This window comes from Lichenostomus cassidix, chromosome 4, assembly GCF_008360975.1.
Source record: "Lichenostomus cassidix isolate B80296 chromosome 4, HeHo_3.0, whole genome shotgun sequence".
Lineage (NCBI taxonomy): Eukaryota > Metazoa > Chordata > Aves > Passeriformes > Meliphagidae > Lichenostomus > Lichenostomus cassidix.
In genome coordinates, this window is record NC_139484.1 from 3,294,558 (window position 1) to 3,313,983 (window position 19,426).

The 19,426-nt window shown below is 41.2% G+C and overlaps 1 protein-coding gene across 2 annotated transcripts in view; it reads left to right on the top strand.

The window, feature by feature from the left end:
• The window catches only part of MAML3 (mastermind like transcriptional coactivator 3), a 242,736-nt gene that overhangs the window by 151,027 nt on the left and 72,283 nt on the right, over positions 1 to 19,426 (top strand). For both annotated transcript variants that reach the window (XM_085057634.1, XM_085057635.1), the window contains exon 2: positions 740 to 2,227. In XM_085057634.1, the coding sequence (XP_084913760.1) occupies positions 740 to 2,227 (1,488 nt within the window). The remainder of the gene's footprint in view (positions 1 to 739; positions 2,228 to 19,426) is intronic.

Below are 19,426 nucleotides of genomic sequence, written 5' to 3' on the forward strand. Positions count from 1 at the left end.
AGATTTGTCTTGCTATTATTTCTGTTAGCTATTTATGTTTTATGTTAGCTCCTAGCACACAGCTGCTTTCCTTTTTTTCATTATTTGATTGAGTTAACATTATGCAAAGTGCCTTCTATTTTCTAGGGTGGAGATATTTTTTTCCTCCCTTAAAAGTAATTCTCAGTATGTTTTATAGCCAAGAAGAGAGGACTAATCAAATGAAACTATGTTAAAAAAAAATTTTGTCAACATCCCGTTTCAATATAAGTAGTCAATCAATTGTATTGAAGTTATTTTTCAAGAAGTTTCTAGAAACTTCCAACAAAAAATTTTAGACTGAATAGTAAAATTTAGGGATTCCTTTTTCTTTTTTCCGTCTGGTTTAAGACTCCTCACTGCCTCACTTTGCTGGGCACACAGTTAAAATCTCACCCCTATATTAAGCACCAAAAAGTTGAATTAGTCAACTTACTCCCTAAATAATTTCTGGTAGCTCGGAAAGCACATATGTATTTTACTGTTCTGCTTTCCTAGTCAAGGGAAGGTTTGGTTTGGGGCAGGGGAAGGTGTTTTGTTGTTTGCGGTTTTTTAGACTGTCTTCAAATTTATCAAGGCATAAGAATCAGAGAAACTTCCTAATCAGTTTTAAAACTTATTGTCACTGGCTTGATGAGGAGTATCTTGTCACAGTGCTCATGAGCACTTTTTTTGCATCTGCAAAAGGTTAATTCTTTTCTTTCCTCTTGTTTTATTTAAGCTTCAAGAAACGGTCAAAAGGAAGTTGGAAGGCGCACGTTCACCTCTCAATGGAGAACAGCAGAACGGAGTTTGTGATGGGAACTTTTCTCCAACCAACAAGCGTACACGGAAGGATGTACCAGGCATTGAGGCAATCAACAACTTGCCCAATAATTTGCCTTTACCTGCTGTTTCTCCTCTTCACCAGCTTGACATGAAAGCTCCCCTGCCCCTGCAGAACAGTGGAACTCACAGTAGTGGTCTAGAAGATTTGAGTGAAAATGGTGGGCTTTCTGAAATAAAGCTCCCTGTTAATGGCTGCAATGAGCTGGATGATAGTTTTAACATCCTGCAGAACAAGGAGCTAAAGCAAGAGCCTTTGGATGACTCCAACTGCATAGACACTTCTGAAACATCTCTGTCGAATCAGAACAAGCTCTTCTCAGACATTAACCTAAATGATCAGGAGTGGCAGGAGCTCATAGATGAGCTGGCGAACACCGTCCCAGAAGATGATATACAGGATTTGTTCAATGAAGACTTTGAAGAGAAGAAGGAGCCCGAATTTCCCAGGCCTGCCACAGAGACTCAGGAGAGTGCGAGCGTAAAAAGCGACCCATCCCATTCTCCATTTCCTCATGTCCCGTTAGGGTCTCCCCAGGTCAGACCATCTTCTTCCGGTCCTCCATTTTCCAATGTCTCCACAGCCTCCAGCATCGCTTCTGCATCCAGCGCGCCGCCAGCCCCAGTGCCTGCCGGATCCCCAGCAAACTGTGTTGTCCAGTCCCCTCAGACTCCCGGCCAGGCCCACACTCCCGGCCAGACGCAGGCACGCTCTGGAAATGGCTTCCTGATGACCCCGGCGTCGGCTGTGGCAGGCCCGGGGCCTGGCTCGGTGACCCTGCCCAGTGCTGACCTGTCCCCAGCTGAGCAGCTCAAGCAGATGGCAGCCCAGCAGCAGCAGAGAGCCAAGCTCATGCAGCAGAAGCAGCAGCAGCACCCAAATCAGCCCTCAAGCTGGTCACCGGTGAGGCCTCCGTCTAGTCCCTACGGAGGACCCTTCAGCGCAGACAAACCAAATAGTCCAATGATGTATCCTCAAGCCTTTAACAACCAAAACCCAATAGTGCCTCCTATGGCAAATAATCCCCAGAAGACCACAATTAATAACTACCTCCCTCAAAATCACATGAACATGATCAGTCAGCAGCCAAATAACGTGGTCACAAACTCCTTGAGCAAGCAGCCCAATATGCTTTCTTATGGCAACACCAAACCTCTGACCCATTTCAATGCTGAGCTGAGTCAGAGGATGACCCCACCGATGGCAAATCCTGGGAAGAACCCCATGATGCCATACATCCAGCAGCAGCAGCAGTCCCAGCAGCCGCAGATGCCGGCTCAGATGGCGCACCTGAGCGAGGAGCAGAAACGCATGCTCATCATGAAGCAGAAAGGAATGATGAATCAGCCCATGGCATATGCAACGCTCCCTGCCCTTGGTCAGGTAAGTGTGAGTGCACGACGTGGGCCACAAAAAGAGGCCAATACAAAGGCTTAGTGCCTCTTTGTCCAGTCTCCTCCACTCACCTCTGCTTTCTCCTGAAAAGTATGGAATGTCATGGCAGATGCTTCTTGGATATTTCATGTGGTATTGGACGTGATCATTTTAAGAAACAACTGAAATGATGTTCCATAATGCTTTAGACCTGTTTTTAATTCACTTGTCTTTCTCTGTGCTTCTTCTGATGAGTGCTTAGGGCCACTCTGGGAAGTTTTGGGTCAGAAATCACTCCTCCTTGGAGGGTTTGTTTCCTTTTTTCATAATTCAAGACCTGATGGTTATGGATCCCTAACCACTGCATGGCTTAGTTTCCACAGTGTAGTTAGCACTGTAACAAAAAGATGGAATGGTTGGTCCACTCTTCTTGGTGTAGAGATCAAGCCAGCTTTAAACAGGAGTTTTGGTATTTTGGCTCTGGGAACAAAGGAACAACATTTTGGGTGCTGAGTGCCTTTGGTTTCAACTGGAAAAAGTAAGAACAACAGAATGCTTTTAGTGGTGCTTGAACCATGATGATGAGATGAGACGGTTTATTCTGGGACTTTCAAGATGTCTTTAGCAACCCCAAGTATTCTGTCTTTCAGCAAGAGGCTAAAGCCATGTTGGCTTCCGTGCCTTGGCATCGCTGTCTCATGTGTATTCCAGGCTAAGCTCTGGTGCAGCAGTTGCCAGGCTTGGGGAATGCTTTGTAATGAGTTAATAATCAATTTGAATAGTGGTTACAGCAATGCCCTGTCACCTCCTGGGTCAGCAGGGTACTCTTTGTTGTGCAGCCCCTGTAAAGAACTGCACACTGGTGTCATGGAAAGGTTCAAGAACAAATTTTCTAAATCTTGTTGTGAGAGTTTAAAATGGATTAAAGTTAACAATCAATTCCCAAAGTAGGTGATGCCTTCACAGAAATTATGTCCCACCAAAACATGTCAGGAATTCTGATATATACTAATAGTGTATAATACTCTAATAGAATTGTTGATCATTTTAGCATAACAGCTTTTCACCAAATTAGCTGTTTCCACACCACCTACAAGGAATACTTCATTCTAAGCATGGTTTAACTGTGTCTCACACTGTACTGCATGTAGAAATACAGCAAGAATTCGTCATTCTTTTAGCTTGTGGAGTTTGGGGATCTACCAATAAGGAGGAGTAGGAGCTTTACCAGGTCAGAGCACATCACATATTATTTTAAATTAATTGCAAAACAAAAAGAAATGTTCATCTGCCTCCTGGTTTTGGTTCAGGATGTATGGTGACAGCTCAAAGATTTGTATTTTTGTATTAATTCTGCTTGCCTATTGCATTAGACATAACTGATCTAAAGCCTCTTCTTTTTGTGAAGGCTTATCTAGAGAAATACTGCAATAATGACATGAAACTCAGACTGTAATTGGAGCTGCAGATTTGTCACTGTAACTGTGAGGCAGAGGATGCTTGGTCATGCTGCCTAATGCTTTATTGTTTCTTTCTTTTGCTTTTTTAAATCTACTGAACTCAAAGACCCATCAAAGAGTTGAGAGGATGAACTGCCTGTGTGAAAGAGTTAAGGCCATCTCCTCCATTTCATAATTCAAGAAATTCTTGTTAACATCTCACTGCAATTCCCCAATATGAACGAGTACCCAAGGTTTCCTATATCAAATCTCAGTTCCTTTTTTTTTAAATGTCAGAGAAACTAGATGTTTGGATACAACTAGACATTCTTCCATAAACAAGTCCAGATATTAAGTAATTTCTGTGACATATAAAGAAGAAACTTAATGGAGAGCCATACTTTGTTATATATTATGTGCAATTCACATTTATTGATCCACGCAGGATAAGGGACTTCTTGCTTTTGTGTAGGTGTTAAAAGGCCTCTTTACTACTTGTGGAACCTACTTGTCAACACTGAAGGGATTTTGTTTGGTGAGGAAGGTTGAAATAAAAAGTTTCTGGTTTTGCAAAAGTGGTAAAAATGTTGATATTGTTGAGTTAAATACAGACTAATGCAGATTATGTGATTCGATGACTTACTGCAAGATGCTCATGGTCACATATAAAAAATAAGAAAATTGCACTCTTCAATTTGAAATACATTTCTGAATGTAAAGGGAATGTATCTTTCTGTCAGTTTATAGTTTCTACTTTCATTGTAGTTTTAGGGTTTGACAGAGATTTGTAAAAGTGTATGTTTGTGTTAAATAATCACAATGATTTAACAAGTGGTATTTAAGGGGATTATTGCATCTCATATGCAGTGACCATATATTTCTGTGAAGTTACTCTTACAAGGACATATTTGAGAACCCAAAGCTGATTTAGGGAACATCTGACATGTACATAAGTGCCTTATCTCCTTGTCTGTGTACTGCTGTAAAATTTAGGTATGGCTTAGTTGTATGTGTGTGTATGGACACTGATTAAACCCATTCCCATTTGCGCCTGAGGCTGTAATACGTAGCATTTTTATATTAACTCATTTCTTCAGTTGTTAGGTGTATTTTAGCAAGACACGCCATTTTTTCAGTCCAGTAGGGACCTTGCAAATGCTCTGTGGAGGTCAGCTGTCTGTGACTGTCCTATTAATGTGTCAGTGCTCTGGGCTTGTGTCCTGGGCATGCTGAGCATCACTGCCTGCTCTTGCAAAGAGAGGAAGCCTTCTTGCTCAGTATGCGTGTGAGTGGTTGGACAGGCAGAGTGCGAAATTAGCAGCCTAGCTAGCAGAACTAGTGTCCAACAGAAGCAGGATTTCTCTAAAGGCTCTCTGCACTGTGGTTATTGAGACTCTTCCTGTCACATGTGTTAATCCTTCGCATTTCAGTGGAGATCCAGGACTGGTACTGGCACTGCAGTTTTAGCTCTCAACACACTGCTGCTGAACAACCCATGTGCCCTGAACCATTATGTCCTAAATCTTATTATATACCTTGTTTCTCTTCAGTGGAGCACTGGATGGGGTGTTTTTACACAAAGCAGATACTGGTTTGGATTTTTGAGTCAGGTAATTCTGATAGGTTTTTTTTCTGGAACCAAGTGTTAAAACCATGGTCAGATCCTGACCCATCTATATCCAACAACACTCATTGTGGATCCTGCCTCATCTATCTCATCAAGGCTCTGTCCTTTTGCTCTTTTTTGTCGTGCCTGACTGTCCTCCACTTGGTCAGACTTCTACTTAGAATTCCTTGCTCTTTACCTTGCTCCATGTACCCTGATCTGCCCTAAACCCAGTTGTTAGTTTGTGACTATGTGGCAGGTGTTGCTCTTTTTTCCTCTTGCTTTTTCTGGGTGGATCTTCCATTCTTGCTTAGCTGGGGCTTGTAGGCTGATCCAGAAAGTAGATTTCCATGGGGCTGGTAACTTGTTAGGTATTTGAGGGGTAGAGATCCTCTGATCTTCTGGTTCTCCCATGAAAATAAAAGAAATCGGTTCCACACCAAGATGCAACAGTGTCTTTGTTTAGACTTTTAATATGATTTAAGAAATTAATGCAAGAAAGTCTGAACCCACCTCCTTGTCTCAAAAATTGGACCATTGTTTAACCTAAAATGTTCCATTAAGTTTTGGAGATGTATGCAAGGTTTTATGGGAGGCACTTTTTTCTCTTTTTCCTCAATTCAAAAAGTAATTTCAAACTGAGGAAAAGTAAAAACATTTTCTTTGGGAAATTTAAGAATAATTAATTGTGCCTTTTCTTGGTTCCAGCTGTTCAACATGAATGCATAAGGGTAAGAGAAAAAAGCAGCCCAAAGGAATAGAATTTGAATGGCTGAGGCAGAATTTGATGTTTGGAGCCAAGTGCGTGAAGGAAAGTAATGAGAGGTCAAAACAAAACAGAATTCTCCGTGGGTGTAAGAAAAACAAAACTAGACTGCAGTTCTTTGCCTGCATGGGACTGTGAGGATGCTGCAATTATTTCCTATTGAAGCCACTAGTTATGTTTCAAATTGTAGGAATGTGAATGAAGGGGAGAAATGACACCATCCTGCAAACATATCTTCACATTTAATTATCAGTCCTTTGTTTTAATCTCATACATTCAAGATGCATCATCTGCTCAGTCTGGTTTTGTATGCCAAAGACAAAGGGAGACCTGTGTCCTGAGAACATTTCCAAAACATAATCGTCATTGTCCTTTAGAAGTGAAAAGGTGTGTTTCTCTCTGGAATTGTAAAAGAGATTTTACACTTTTTTGAAGGTTATCTTTGGGATAGGGAGAAAAAGAGATCGTTGATGTTCTGGGATTTGGCCTTTTTACAAAGCCTACCTGAAAGTAAAGAAGAAAGGCTACAGATTTGTATTCACTGCATGAAAGTGTGACAGACAGTACTGTCTTACCAGATTTTAGGGGAGATCATCTTAGCATAATCCTAAAAACCAATTTTGTTGGTGTTTCCTTCTTTTGTGACCTGTGGTGGGTGTGTACTTATTAATGTAATAGAAACTTTGTTCATTTCATATGGCAGTGTTTTTCTTCAATATCAAGTTTTTTCTCTAGCCTAAACCTTGAAAAATCAAAGTATAAGAGCTTTGCTCCCATGCCCCAACTAAACCTCTCATCCTATTGTAAGGAAATGGGAACAGACTGCTCAGGGAAGTGGTTGATTCACCATCCCTGGAGGTATTTAAAAGACATGCAGATGTGGCCCTTAGGGCCATGGTTTAGTGGTGGACACAGCAGTGTTGAGTTAAAGGCTGAACTCACTGATCCTAATTAGAGGTGTTTTACAGCCTACATAACCCTATGACTCAATGAAAATCTTTGGTGAAACCTACTCTCTTGAGTAGGTACTGGCTCCTGACCAGTATACACTGCTAAATCCTCCAAGTGATTGCTGGTAGAGAGCTGAAATGAGTTGTTCCATTGTTTTACTAGAGAGTGCATTGGAACAACTGGTCTCTTCCACTTTAAATATCACAGTTATAGTGGTAAATTTTTGATTCATAGAAACTTCTCCATTTGTTTAAGATTTATAAAAATATATTGTTGTGTGATTTTCTTCTTGTCTAGTTTCTCGAAAACTTATTGTGTGTATTATTCACATCTGTAAAGAAAATGTCCTACGTTATTTTTAGAAGCAGATAATTTGTATTACTGAATGCACAACATATATATTAAATGTCCCCTATTTTACTTCTTGTTTTACACTTTGCCTTCCTACATGATCTAGATTGCTATGTAAAGAGCAGTTTGTCCTGTTATTTAGCAAGGCCCAATAGTTTGATGATTCAATGTGTGCAAATCAACTCTCCTTCAGTTTTATTCATTACACCTGCAGTTGTTAAGCACTGTGGTTTTGAAATGTCTACAGCCAGTAGCAGCATATTTTTATATAGAATACTACCCTTTCCTGGTGGAGTTTTTCTGCCATTTTGTCCTGAAAGTGCAAGTTAGCATCATCAGTTTTAGCTTTCCAGTCTCATGACCTGTTCCACCTGCTTTCAGCAATCCCAGCCGTAACCCACTTCTTATTGTCCCTGGGCCTTTGTAGCTTTTTGTGTTCATTGTGTTTATTGCAAACCAGGATTCTGTTATTTTCCATTTTTATTTTGAGAGAAGACTCATTCCAAAGACAAAGTGCAAGGTTCCCATCCTTGAGAGCACTTCACTTTTAGCCTTTAGTGCCTCACTACTGGTTGCCAGAGCTCGTGAAGCACTTATCTGAGCATTTCAGTTTGACTTGCACTGATTCCTTTCTCTCCAGTCTGTGATCTTGCATGACCCAACCATGATGCAGATTGAATCATAGCTTGAATCAGCATTTAGATAATATTTGAGTTCTAGATTTGTCCCTGTGTAAGTTTTGTAAGTCCATATGTGTCCTTAGCTTTACCTTTTCCTGGAGTGTAGACATTTAGAATAATTCTTGCCCCCTGTATTTATTCATTTCCCATCCATAATTCCTAAGTTTGTCAGTTAACTTCTCAACATCTCAAAAATATTAATCAGACCTTAATTTTACAGGAATCTATATTTCTGTGTTTAAAGTCATAAATATAGAAGTCTAAATGTCTAAAAAAAAGTCAACTCATGCTTCATAACATTGCTGGTTGGAAATATTCAGAAATTCTAAAATTGCTTTAAAATCACAACTGCATAAAATTAATACGTGTTGGGGATAAGACAGTAGTTATGTTCCTGTTTTCTGAGCTCCTAGGATTCTTCACTTCCAGCTATTCTGTATCCATCTGGGACAGGAGTTTGCTTTTTAGAGTAAAGTTTTAATTCTCCTTTCCCCTTTTGGCTTTAGAATATGAAAGTGAAGGGAAAACCTGAAATTATGAATCTTGCAATGGCATTATAAGATAATGTAATACTGGGCATTTTCCTTACCCCCATTCCAGTCCTACCTGTTCTTGTACCCACCTGTACCATCGAGGCTCTGGTGCAACTCCAAACCTCTTTTTTGGAAGTTCCCCTTTGGTTAGGCTTGTATTTCTAAGGTGTCACATAGTCCTTCCAGAAAATACACATCACAAAACCAAATGACATTGTTTCCAAGTTACAGTCCATACTTAATACACAGGTGAAGTAATTGCTCAACGTGTGCCAAAATTCCTTAATTTGCTACCAACAAGGAGGCTGTGAGTGCAGTGGATTTACCAGACCTTGCCTTCACAGCAGTGATAAAATTAGTAGCAGCTCCTGGCCAGATTTAACAGATCCAGGGCCAGGAAGGTCTCTCTACTTCGTCTCTCTGTCAGAGGGACAAGGTAGATCTCTTCTTCCTTCTCTGCCCAATTTTCCAGGTCTCATGCTAACCACTGAGATTGGTAGTCAGCTTTCCCTTGCCGGTAGTGGGAGTCAAGGAAGTCTTGCAACTCATTTTTGAAGAGAAGGCACTTTGCTGGAAAGGCCAAGGGAAGGTTTTACAGCTGTCCACCCATTTTTTCTGGCAGTGTTTTGGATCTGAAAACACTCAGACCTATCTTGTTTCCACAGAATAACTATTTGGGGGGAAGGGGGGCAGTTCTTATAATTTCTGACTATCTGAACATAAATAAATAAGCAAATGAATTATTAGTCTTCATCACGCATGTAACTATGAACTTTAGATTATGGAGATTTGGGCCCATACTGCTCTCTGTACTGATTGTAAGCTATGAAATAAACTGCTTCCTCTCAGGCTGCATTTCCACCCTCAGCAGCATTTCTAAGCCTCAGTGTAATTTCATGTATCTCTGCTGACATTAGATTTAAAATTGCTTTTTGACTAGTATGTTCTGCAGGGAACAAACTGTTAGCAAATCCCTTTGCTAAGAAAGCCTCTTCCAGGTAGTTTGGGAGTTTATTTTTTCAATTTAAGCATAGTCTCATTGTTTTTCCCACCCTTTGTAAAGAAGAGATTGGATTAAAAATTAACTCTTTCTGTCTCTTTTTCCATCTCCCTCCAAAGCAGGGGCATATACATTTAATGACGTTTAATTCCAAGCAAACTTGATTTTTTTCTTTTTTCAGTAGTATTTCAAGAAGAGTTTAATTGTACATATAGAAATATTCTTGCAACAAGAATTATTAATGAACAAACAGTACCCTCGCCCTGTGCTCCCTTTACTGCGGGAAGGATGGAATGTCTTTGCTGCTTTACTCGGTGAAGTAGATTTCATGCAGTTTCTGCTGCATGGTAATCACCAGCCTGCTCTGCCAAGGACCTCCTTTCCTTTCCTCTCATTCTCCCCATTCTCCCTCTGCTCTGATTTCTCTCTGTTATGGAGCTTGCAGCAAAGGAAATTTATCAAATAATCAATCGATAAGGATAAAGGTTATAGGACATCCTTCAATTAAAAATACTATTTTGAACAAGTTTATGATTATCTTAAAAGCAAAATTCGCAAAAGCTTTCTTTGCAAATGGGGGAATGCATGACAATTCTTTCCAACTGTTCCTTCAGGCAGTCCTGGACACCTGATCAGTCAGTATTTTATCAGTCCTGCTGATAAAATAACCCAACGTTGTGAAGGAAGAAAATCTAGGTATTTCTGCTGTGGTGGGGCTTTCTGGAGGATGTCAGAGCTGTGTGTCAGGAGAGACAGGGCCCACCTCAAAGGTGTTGCAGCTAATTAAAGATTACACACAGTATCAGCTTCATTTTGGATAGCACAGTGAAGAGGTCTAAAAATCAGAAATGCCACAATTGGGGTGCCCACAACTATCTGTGCTGCTCCATAAGGTACCAGAAGTGGCAGGAAAGGAAGAAAGACACAGAGAGAAGTCTGGGGGATGAAGCACTGCCAGAAAGAAAATCCCCTTCTCTGTTGTAATCCCTGTGTTCCTTAAACGTCTTCCCTCCACCCCCCAGGAACATTTTGATGGCACTGAAAGAGGCTGTTTGTTTGTCCCAAGACTATGAATACAGCTCAGCTGTTTTGCTTGAGTAGAACATCATTAAGTACTGACTAACGTTCCTGCTAGGAACTTAGGACCAAGTGAGGCTCATATTTTCAGAGGAAAAGTAATAGTCCCAGCTTTAGGGGCTCTTTTTTGCTCATTTTTGTTCACCGCAGTTCATGGCTGTAGCTCAGAGTGTTCTGAACTTGTGAGCAAATGTCACTGTGTTTTGTGGAGTTACACGTGGAGCCCAACAGCCCTTTTTAAACTTGTGTTTACATACTCCTTCGTGGCTAGTATAGCTTTTCGGATATATATTACCAGGAGCTTTTCTGTCCCTTCTCTAAAGCAATGTGACTTACAGCCTCAATGTGCCTCAGCAGAGGTCTTGGCCACCAGAGAAGTGATACCAGAATCAGTGTCAGCATCCTCGAGCCCAGCTTCTGCCTAACCTGTGTCTGTGTGAAGGAGTGATCTCTGATGATCAGTCTGTGCTCCCTGGATGGCTAGGATGTTCCACCTCAGCAGCAATTCACTTCTGAATTCCTGTTTTGTCTTTAATTTTATCTATGTGCATCCTATTTCTGGTGCTTTCCAAAGCATTTCTAAATATTTGAGCCCAATTCTATGTAGACGCATTATGTTATTGACTTGTGTGTTCCCTCCAGAAAGTTTTCATAATGCTGCAGTATGTATGTGTCCATAGTAGGAACACTAAATACCTCTTGAAAGACTGTCCCAGTAAATGGTTAAGTGTAGATTTGGAGTTCTCTGCTCAGGAGGTTCTGCCAAATCCCAGCTGATGCATCTAATTTGCTAAAGAATGTGGCTTCTGCTCTCTCAGCAAAGATTTCATTCCTCATGGGCAGTGGGAAACTTGCCCTCTGTATGTTAATGTTCACCAGCTTAGTGTTGTCTGAGCCAGCCAAGTTTGTTAATGAGAGGAACCAGTCTGTTGGACCCTATGTTCTTTGTTCTCTTGTTGCATTCTGGAGTCCTCCCACCCCTCACTCAGTCCCTTTTTCATGTGTGAGAGGAACATTTTGTATGCACCAGCCTGCAAGCATATCTTACAGACTGGGACAAAACCAGCCATTCTGTGGCAACACATCTTCCAAATAGTTGTTTCCTCATTTACACCCGAGGGGAGCTTGTTAGCAGCTCTTCCTCTTCAGAAAGAGCAGGAGCTGCTCAGGGAGGGTCAAGTATCTCATAAGAAAATAAGCCCAAGTTCAGCAGTACTGTCAGAAAATCATGTTGTCTCTGTCTCCTTTTCACTTCTGTTTCACACTTGGGCAGTATTGAAGAAGCTCAGAAGCTTTGTCTTTGGCTGCTCATGCTAGCACCCTTCTGTAGAATCTGTTCTGCTAGGTCTCTCACTTCTGGTTAAAATCTTCTTGTTTAAAAAACAGGTAAACCTATAAGATACCTCTTGTTTGCTGATGCTGTTTGGAGAAACTGGAGAAAAGTCAATGTCTTTAAAAAATAAAAAGAAAATAATTTGAACGTGTCTACCTAGAGAGAGTGTAAGGTCTGCCCTGAGATGATGACTCCTTTTGTGACTTGACATTCCTTGAAGAGTAAACATTCTCAAAAGAATCAGCATTTTAAATTCATTTTTGTACATGGTATTGCCTAGAGAAAACAAGACTCCTGAGACTGCCCAACGTGCACTGTCCAGGGAATTTTTTTTCCAGTGAGTATTTCTCTCCCTCTGTATCCAGCAGGTTTCGGGGGAGGGGGGGATTTTGTTGTTGTTTTTCTTTTTAATCTGTCCTCTGTTATTTGTCCGCTCCTTTTTTCTCTCCCTTTACTCCATGAGCCATTCTTCTTTCTCTCCCCCTAAGTTCCCTGCTCACGGGAAAATGTTTTTTAACCAGTCATGGGACAGGTGAAGGACAAGGGGATCTTAGCTATCATCTCACTAATGTTGTAGCACCATCCATGAGATAAATTTGGCTTCTCCACCTGCAGTCTGACCACTAATCCATCTCAGCCAGAACTTCAGTGTTCCAAACTATGGAACTGCTTCATTGGACTGTTTGTAGTGTGCCCTTATCACAGAAGACTAAAACAAACTAAAAATGAATTTTCTATTGTTAAGTGGCAAGGAACATGCACACCTAGAGAATTTGTCTGTGGCAGGAGAATGCAGTAAATTAGGGTTACAAACCCTTGCAGTCTTACAGATGGAAAAGCAGTTTTAAGTGATTTTTTTTGGAGAGTGACTTTTAAGCCCTTCATATCATGTGAAACTGGTCCCATCACTTGAAGACAGCTTCACCATTCCCACAGACACATGCATAGAACAGAAATATTTAAAGCCTTTTAAGACATTTCTGGAATAGTTACTATGTATATCACAAACTGTACAATGCACATGGATGTATAGTAAAATTTAGCATATGTGGTCACTCTGAAGATGTATTCACCTTATTCATCTCCCTGCATGGGGGTTGCTAGCTCAGGATCAAGGAGAATAATTTCTTGTTTCCCCAAGCACCTGCTCACATTTCCCAGGTAAAAGACAACACAATGAGGAAACTGTGTGCGCCAAAAGCTTGTGTGTCTGAAGCAGGTGAAGCTCTGGGTGTCAGTGGGAGATGTCAGAGATTTCTCACCGTGACACCAGAGAAGTCACCAGCTGTGCCACTCCGGAAATTTCCCTTTGCACTTGCGCATTCCTGCACCTTGTTTGCAAATAGCACGGGGATTACATCCCCAGTCCTTTCCACACTGCAGATAGAAGTGAAAATTGCTACCAAAAAATATAATCCTTGGCTCAGGTTACATAAAGGGTGGGCTGTTTTCCAAGGGCCCTGCTGAAAGGGACACAGGTGTCACCTGCAGGCACACTTGCACGGAGCCTGCTTTGGCTGGGGATGTACAGCATGTCACATGCACTGCAAGCCTGTGACTTCTGTGCTAAGTGGAGCAGTGGAAAGGCCCCAGCTTGGCAACGACTGCGGGTCAGGGAGTGGGAAACCAGGGTACCAGTGCAGCCCTTCGGGAGGAAGCAGCCTGTGGAAAGAGCAGAGCCCCTAAACCCTTCTGCCGTGCAGTAAAAGCTGCACTGCTCACACCATGCGTGTGCGTTGCTGTCAGCAGGATATTTCCCACTGCAGATGGCCAGGAAAAGCTGAATAAAGACCAACAGAACCCTTATGGCTTATTATCCACTCACCTGTCTGCAGCTTCCTGCTTGCCTGCTCTGCTTCCCAGCCACTTGGCAAGCCTTGTGCAAGAGAGGGTGAGTGTGCTTTGGCTTCTGGGCAGCATAAGTCAGAGTAAAGTGGAAATGTCAGGGCTGTAACTTAAGCAGAGCTCCCAGCATTGTGCTTCCTATAGCAGACAGCAGCTGTGGTGTGGCCAGCACAGACTGGGAGCTCTCCTGGGTGCACTCTGGCATTGTTCTTTCACCAAAGGAAGCTGATAAGTCTGTTCATAAAAAAACTCCAAAACATTAATGTCAGTGTCCCAAAACAGTAATGTCAGGTTTATTCATGCTCCTGAGAAGCACATTCCTTTGTAAAAAGCATGGACTTTTGGAAAATCCTCATTGGTGAGTCTGAAATCCACATACTGCAGAGGACGCTGAACAGCAGGGCACTGTTTTGATTTTAATATGGTCTTTTATCACCTCTCAGATTTCTCAAAGAAAAAAACGTGGGTTATTGTAATTGATTTTCAGTTAATTGAGAATACGTGATGTCTCTCTCTCCCCTCCATTTTTCTTATCTATTCCACCACTTTTATTTTTCTATTAATAGATTGTACTTTGCCTTTTCAACTTAGTGAGAGCTTTCTCACCTACACAACCTCAGTCAATGGGAGCACTTACATAAGGACTGCACAGTCTGCCCCTGTGCATCTTAATGAAATTGGAGAAATGGTGGGGTTTTTTGCCTTGCTCTTTGGGATTGCATTCTTCTTTCTCAAAGACTTTTTTTGGCCTCACAAAATTAGATCACCACTATGCCAAAAACAACCCACTGTGATCACAGCTTCATTGCACAATGCTTTTACTTTCTTGGATGTTGTTCCCATCTCTTCAAGATTAAATAAGATGCAGTGGGCTGGACCTTTGATCTGCATTATAAAAGGCAAGGAGGTAGTTTGCAAATCCTTCCTTTCCTTCTTTATTCTTTGCAGTTTGGGACCTGAAGGCCTGAAATAATTTTTGCTTGCTAAGAGGAAACTTTATGTAATATATGTGGAGATGCTATTATGCTAATTAGTGTTAGGAAAAATCAATATGTGTAAATCCTCCAAAAGCAAGAAATTATCTTCTCACAATCAGCAATTTATCATGCATTGCCAATGCAGGAGGGCTAGAACTATTTTATTCAGATAAATTTCTCATTCATTTAGTCAGTAAATCATGGTGCACTTCATGATAGTAATTTTTAATGTGACTGCATTTTGTTAAGTTTTAATCATGCATAATGGATTTGATCTGACAATGAGGTCAACCTGTAGTCTCTTCCTCTGTCATTTGTATTTTACCATCCCATCATGGGCAAGATCACAGTCATACCCAGATGCCCCACATTGCAAGGGGATAGGGAAATACAAGAGGCACAGGAATGAGCTGTTAAGACTAATTTTAAAAAACTGAGTCTTAGGTGAGGATTTACTCTTGGTGGAACAACAACAGATTATACTTGATGTATCTTTACATCTGAGTGTAGCTGAATTTGTTTGAAAACCCTTTGCATGAGCTTTCCAATTACACTTTTGAGCTGACCAGTTTGAGTCAGGGCTCCAGGAGCACCTTTAATCTGCTGGATACCCTGGTAGGGATGTAGCTGATCCTGCTCTTGTGCTGCATTCCATGGTGAATTCTTCATTGGAAAAGCAGTGGAAGATGAGCCATGGAAGAGAGGCAGGAAACCTTTGTGGTTTTCAGTGAGAGAAAGGCTTTTTTCTTCAGCGTCTTCATCTTGAGTCTGAGCTCTGCTGTGACTTGCTCATTCTTAAGCTGGTAGAAAAAGCGCTGTTGTCTTCATCTACAACAGGAATGTGCCCTGGATCTCCCTTGCAGCTTCAATACAATTCTCCTGGTCTTGCCTTTGTTTCTGAGTTGCTGTGGAGTGTTTCCATTTGCTTCTTACATATGTGGTTTGACTTGATGTCCTTTGCCTCTGAAGCAAGCTATGGCTGTCTTTGCTCTTTCCTGCTGGCTTCTCTGTGTTTTGGTCATTTCCTTTCCTCCAACATCCCCTTGCAGGAGTCTGTGTTCCATAGTTGGGTCCAGGCTTATTAAACCCCTTGGGCAGAGACCTGCACCTCCTGCAGGTGTTCTGTGCTCCTTCTGGCACAGGAGCTGTTGTGGCCACCTGCATGGCCATGGTTTTCTCTGCTCCCTTTCACTGGATGCAGCCTTCATGGGATATCAGTTTATCATTTACAGAGGTTTTTGAGTTCCTTTGGGATGAAAGGTACTGTACTACTATAAAATCCTCATAATGTCCCAGAAGGCTGGCCATCAATCTTGGAAGAGCCATTTCAGTTCTCCTTTCAGATCCCCTGATTTCTTTCTTTCGTTGTTCCTCTGAGAGAGTGACAATCTGGAGACTGACGACCCTTTCTCTTACTACAGTACTGGAGGAGGGAGAGGGAGAATTAACTGTCCATTAACTTTGCAGGAGTGTTTTCCTCCTGTGTCAAAAGATTGTGTGCTGAGGTTGTGACTTGACACCCTGTGATGGCTTCCATGTGGAGCCTGACCTTTGCTCTTTCTAGGTCAGGCTCTCTCTTGTTACACTGATGCAAGTCAGGAATATTCATTGAAGATAATGAACTTATGCACAGGCCATTTTAGGAAAAAAAAAAAAGGTAATTTTTCTTGTAAATGGAAATTGAGTAAACCTTCTCTGATGTTTTCTTTGTGTGGTTGGGGTTTTTTTTTGTTTGGTTTTGGGTTTGGGGTTTTTTTGTTAATATTGAAGAGAAGTGTGACCTGAAAACATTTTGTCTTAGCAAGTTTTTAGTATCTCTCTCTGTGTCTTTCTCTGTCTCGCTAAGGCAACTTTGCCTACAGTCCCATGCATTAGCAATGCAAAGCAGATTTTCAAAGCCAAAGGAATCCAGGCTCTTCCAGATTAACACTGATTTTAAAAAATATAAAAATCTAGAAAGAATAAAGGTTGTCCAAGTGACATATGGTGTGACAGTGACCCTACTGTAAGGACAGATGTACAGAGCTAATGGTAATCCTACACCACAGCCAGATAACATTCTGAGGTTAGGAAATCAAAGCCCCATGCTTTGGCTTAGCAGAAAATTAGCATGTGGAGCCTGCCTCAGTTCTGGAAACAGGGCAATTCAGTTCTTAGTCATGTTGCATTTGGGGCTTTCAGCTTTGGTAGCAGCAAGATTCTATCTCATCCTGTGCAGGAAAATCAGACCCATGTAGTTTGACCAGGGAACAGAGTGTATTTAGTAAAGCTACAGTGTTTAGATGGATTTGTGGAGAAGGCATATACTTCTTCTGATAATTCTGAGAAGTTCATGTCTATTATTGCTTCAGAGCTGTGGGGCTTTTAAACTGGGGAATAAATGCTGATGCTCAGAGCAGAGGCAGCAGCAGTTGGTACCCAAGGGATGTTTTGGGGCCTTTTTCACATGGGGACCCCAGGAAATAACCTACAGCAAACTAAGCCTCAGGTTTGTACAAGAACCACCTCTGCACACAGAAGTTTAATATCCTTTAATGACAGAATCAAGTCCCAAGGCTTGGAGTGCAGCCATGGTTTCCCTGAGTCCCAGCGCAGGCAGCCCCTGGCCAGGAGAGTTTTGGGGCAGCTTCAGGTGGTCAAGCACTGTGCCAAGGCATGTTCTTCTTCCAGAGAAAAGAGGGGAGTACATATGATGCAATTATTTTATTTTCCAGTGGCTAGGCATTGAGCAAGTGAATCCCTTATTACATAAATGCTGTGCCCTTGCTAAAAAAAAAATGAATTGTGGTCAGTAGTGAAAACCAGAAATGTTTTGTGTTGTCTGGGAAACTACCTCTACCTCACCCAAGCACACCTCTCTCTGCCCTACTGCTTGTGACTCCTCTCTCTTTCTTCTGTTTTTAAAATATATGTAGCAATGAGATCTTCCTTGTATGTATTTTCTGAAAATACAGAAAGTAGGGCATGTCTTCCAATACGTGATACCAGCAGCAATCCTTGGAAAACAGAAATTAATAAGGTAAGACCATAATTTTGGGTGCAGTTTTGGATGCCTCAGCAGCATTCAGTTAGGCTCGAATTTTAAAATGGCAAAATGATCCCAGTATCAACAAAAAAGATGATCATGACTGAGACATTTTGACCATACTTATTGCATTTCTTTTTATGTTTACTTTTGCTTTCCCACAAAGGGAGAATTTGGGCACAGGAGAAAAACACAAATCTAAAATGCCTAAAGGCAACATATGATTAAAAAGAAAAAAAAGTGTTTTCAGGCTCATTTTGGAAATGTCCTGGCTCAGTTGCAGAAGGTAGACAAGGATTTAAGGAATTTGTTGATGTTGTTCTTCAAATCCTATGCGCATGTTTTGTATCATTATTGGTCAGGAAGAGGGACCTGTCCTATTTTTTTCCTGTTTGCTATCAAATATTTTCTGTCATAGCATCTGGATCCAAGTGCAAAATTAGGGTTATGAGAAAGTTGGTGTGTTTCAGTCCCTCCAAAGTTGAACTGCTTTATCTATTTAAAAGTCACAGTCAGATTTTTTTAATACAATCTTTTTGAAGCATTTTTGGGCTTATTCATTCCTTTAGAGTTCCTTTAGAATCAAGCTTGGGTGTTTACTGTAATTTCTCTTTGCATTTTGCATTCAAATGGTGGTGGTATTAAAAAAAATTTTTTTTAATTGGCCTCTGTGCGTATCTCTCTGCTTTCCTGCCGCATCATCTGCTTCTTGTTTCCCTCCTGCAAGCAGAGTTACATCTTCTTGCTTAGAATAATACATGATGGGGGAAACCAGGAAACTAATTAAAATACTTAAACCAGGAAATAGTCCACTTATGCAATTCCCTCTTGTTTTTGATGGTGTCCCTGGAAGCCAGAGCACAATTAGTCATTCCTGCACACACAGGCAAGCAGCCACCATGAACAGTGAATATTTTAAATCCAGGCGCTAACAGAGTATCTATGTTGGGTTTTGTTGCAAGTAATGGATCATTAATAGTTTAAAACTCAGTGACTGGGAACCTCTTTTGTAAATTGAAGGGGATTATTTCATGCTGTTGAGTGTCCCTGTCAGAATAGAAAAGCCTATTAGTAGAGGTGGGATTGTGCATCCAGGAGTTGCTTGCAATATGTAATTTACTCAAAACATACACACTTAGCAAAAACCAAAGCAAGCAGCCAAGATTTCAGCTCTGTGCTGCTACTCTCAGATCAAGCATGTGAAAAGGAAACACTACATAATACTCACCCTGCAAATGTGGCCTGATCGGGTTTTTGCCTTGTGAAATATGGTTTGGCTCAACAACTGATAAAGTTGCTTGTAATACAGAAGGCTTGCTCAGTAATGTGAAAATTCTTTTAATTATTGCACATAATTGCTACTGAACTTTACAGTAATTCTGTTTTGAGGTGCTAAAATTAAATTTAATAGAATCATAAGAACTGAGCTGGTCTGCCTGTTCTTGTTCCACACTCTTGACAGCAAGTCAAGTATTATTCCAGTGCACACAACTGTGTTCTTCACATGCAAAGGGAAGTTTTCAAAAAGGCAGTGATGCTCCCAAATCCCACAGAAAGTGAGTGCAGGCTGCGTCTCTAATTCTCATTTCTTCTTTCAAAATTTTCTTTCTGTATCCTTATAATTT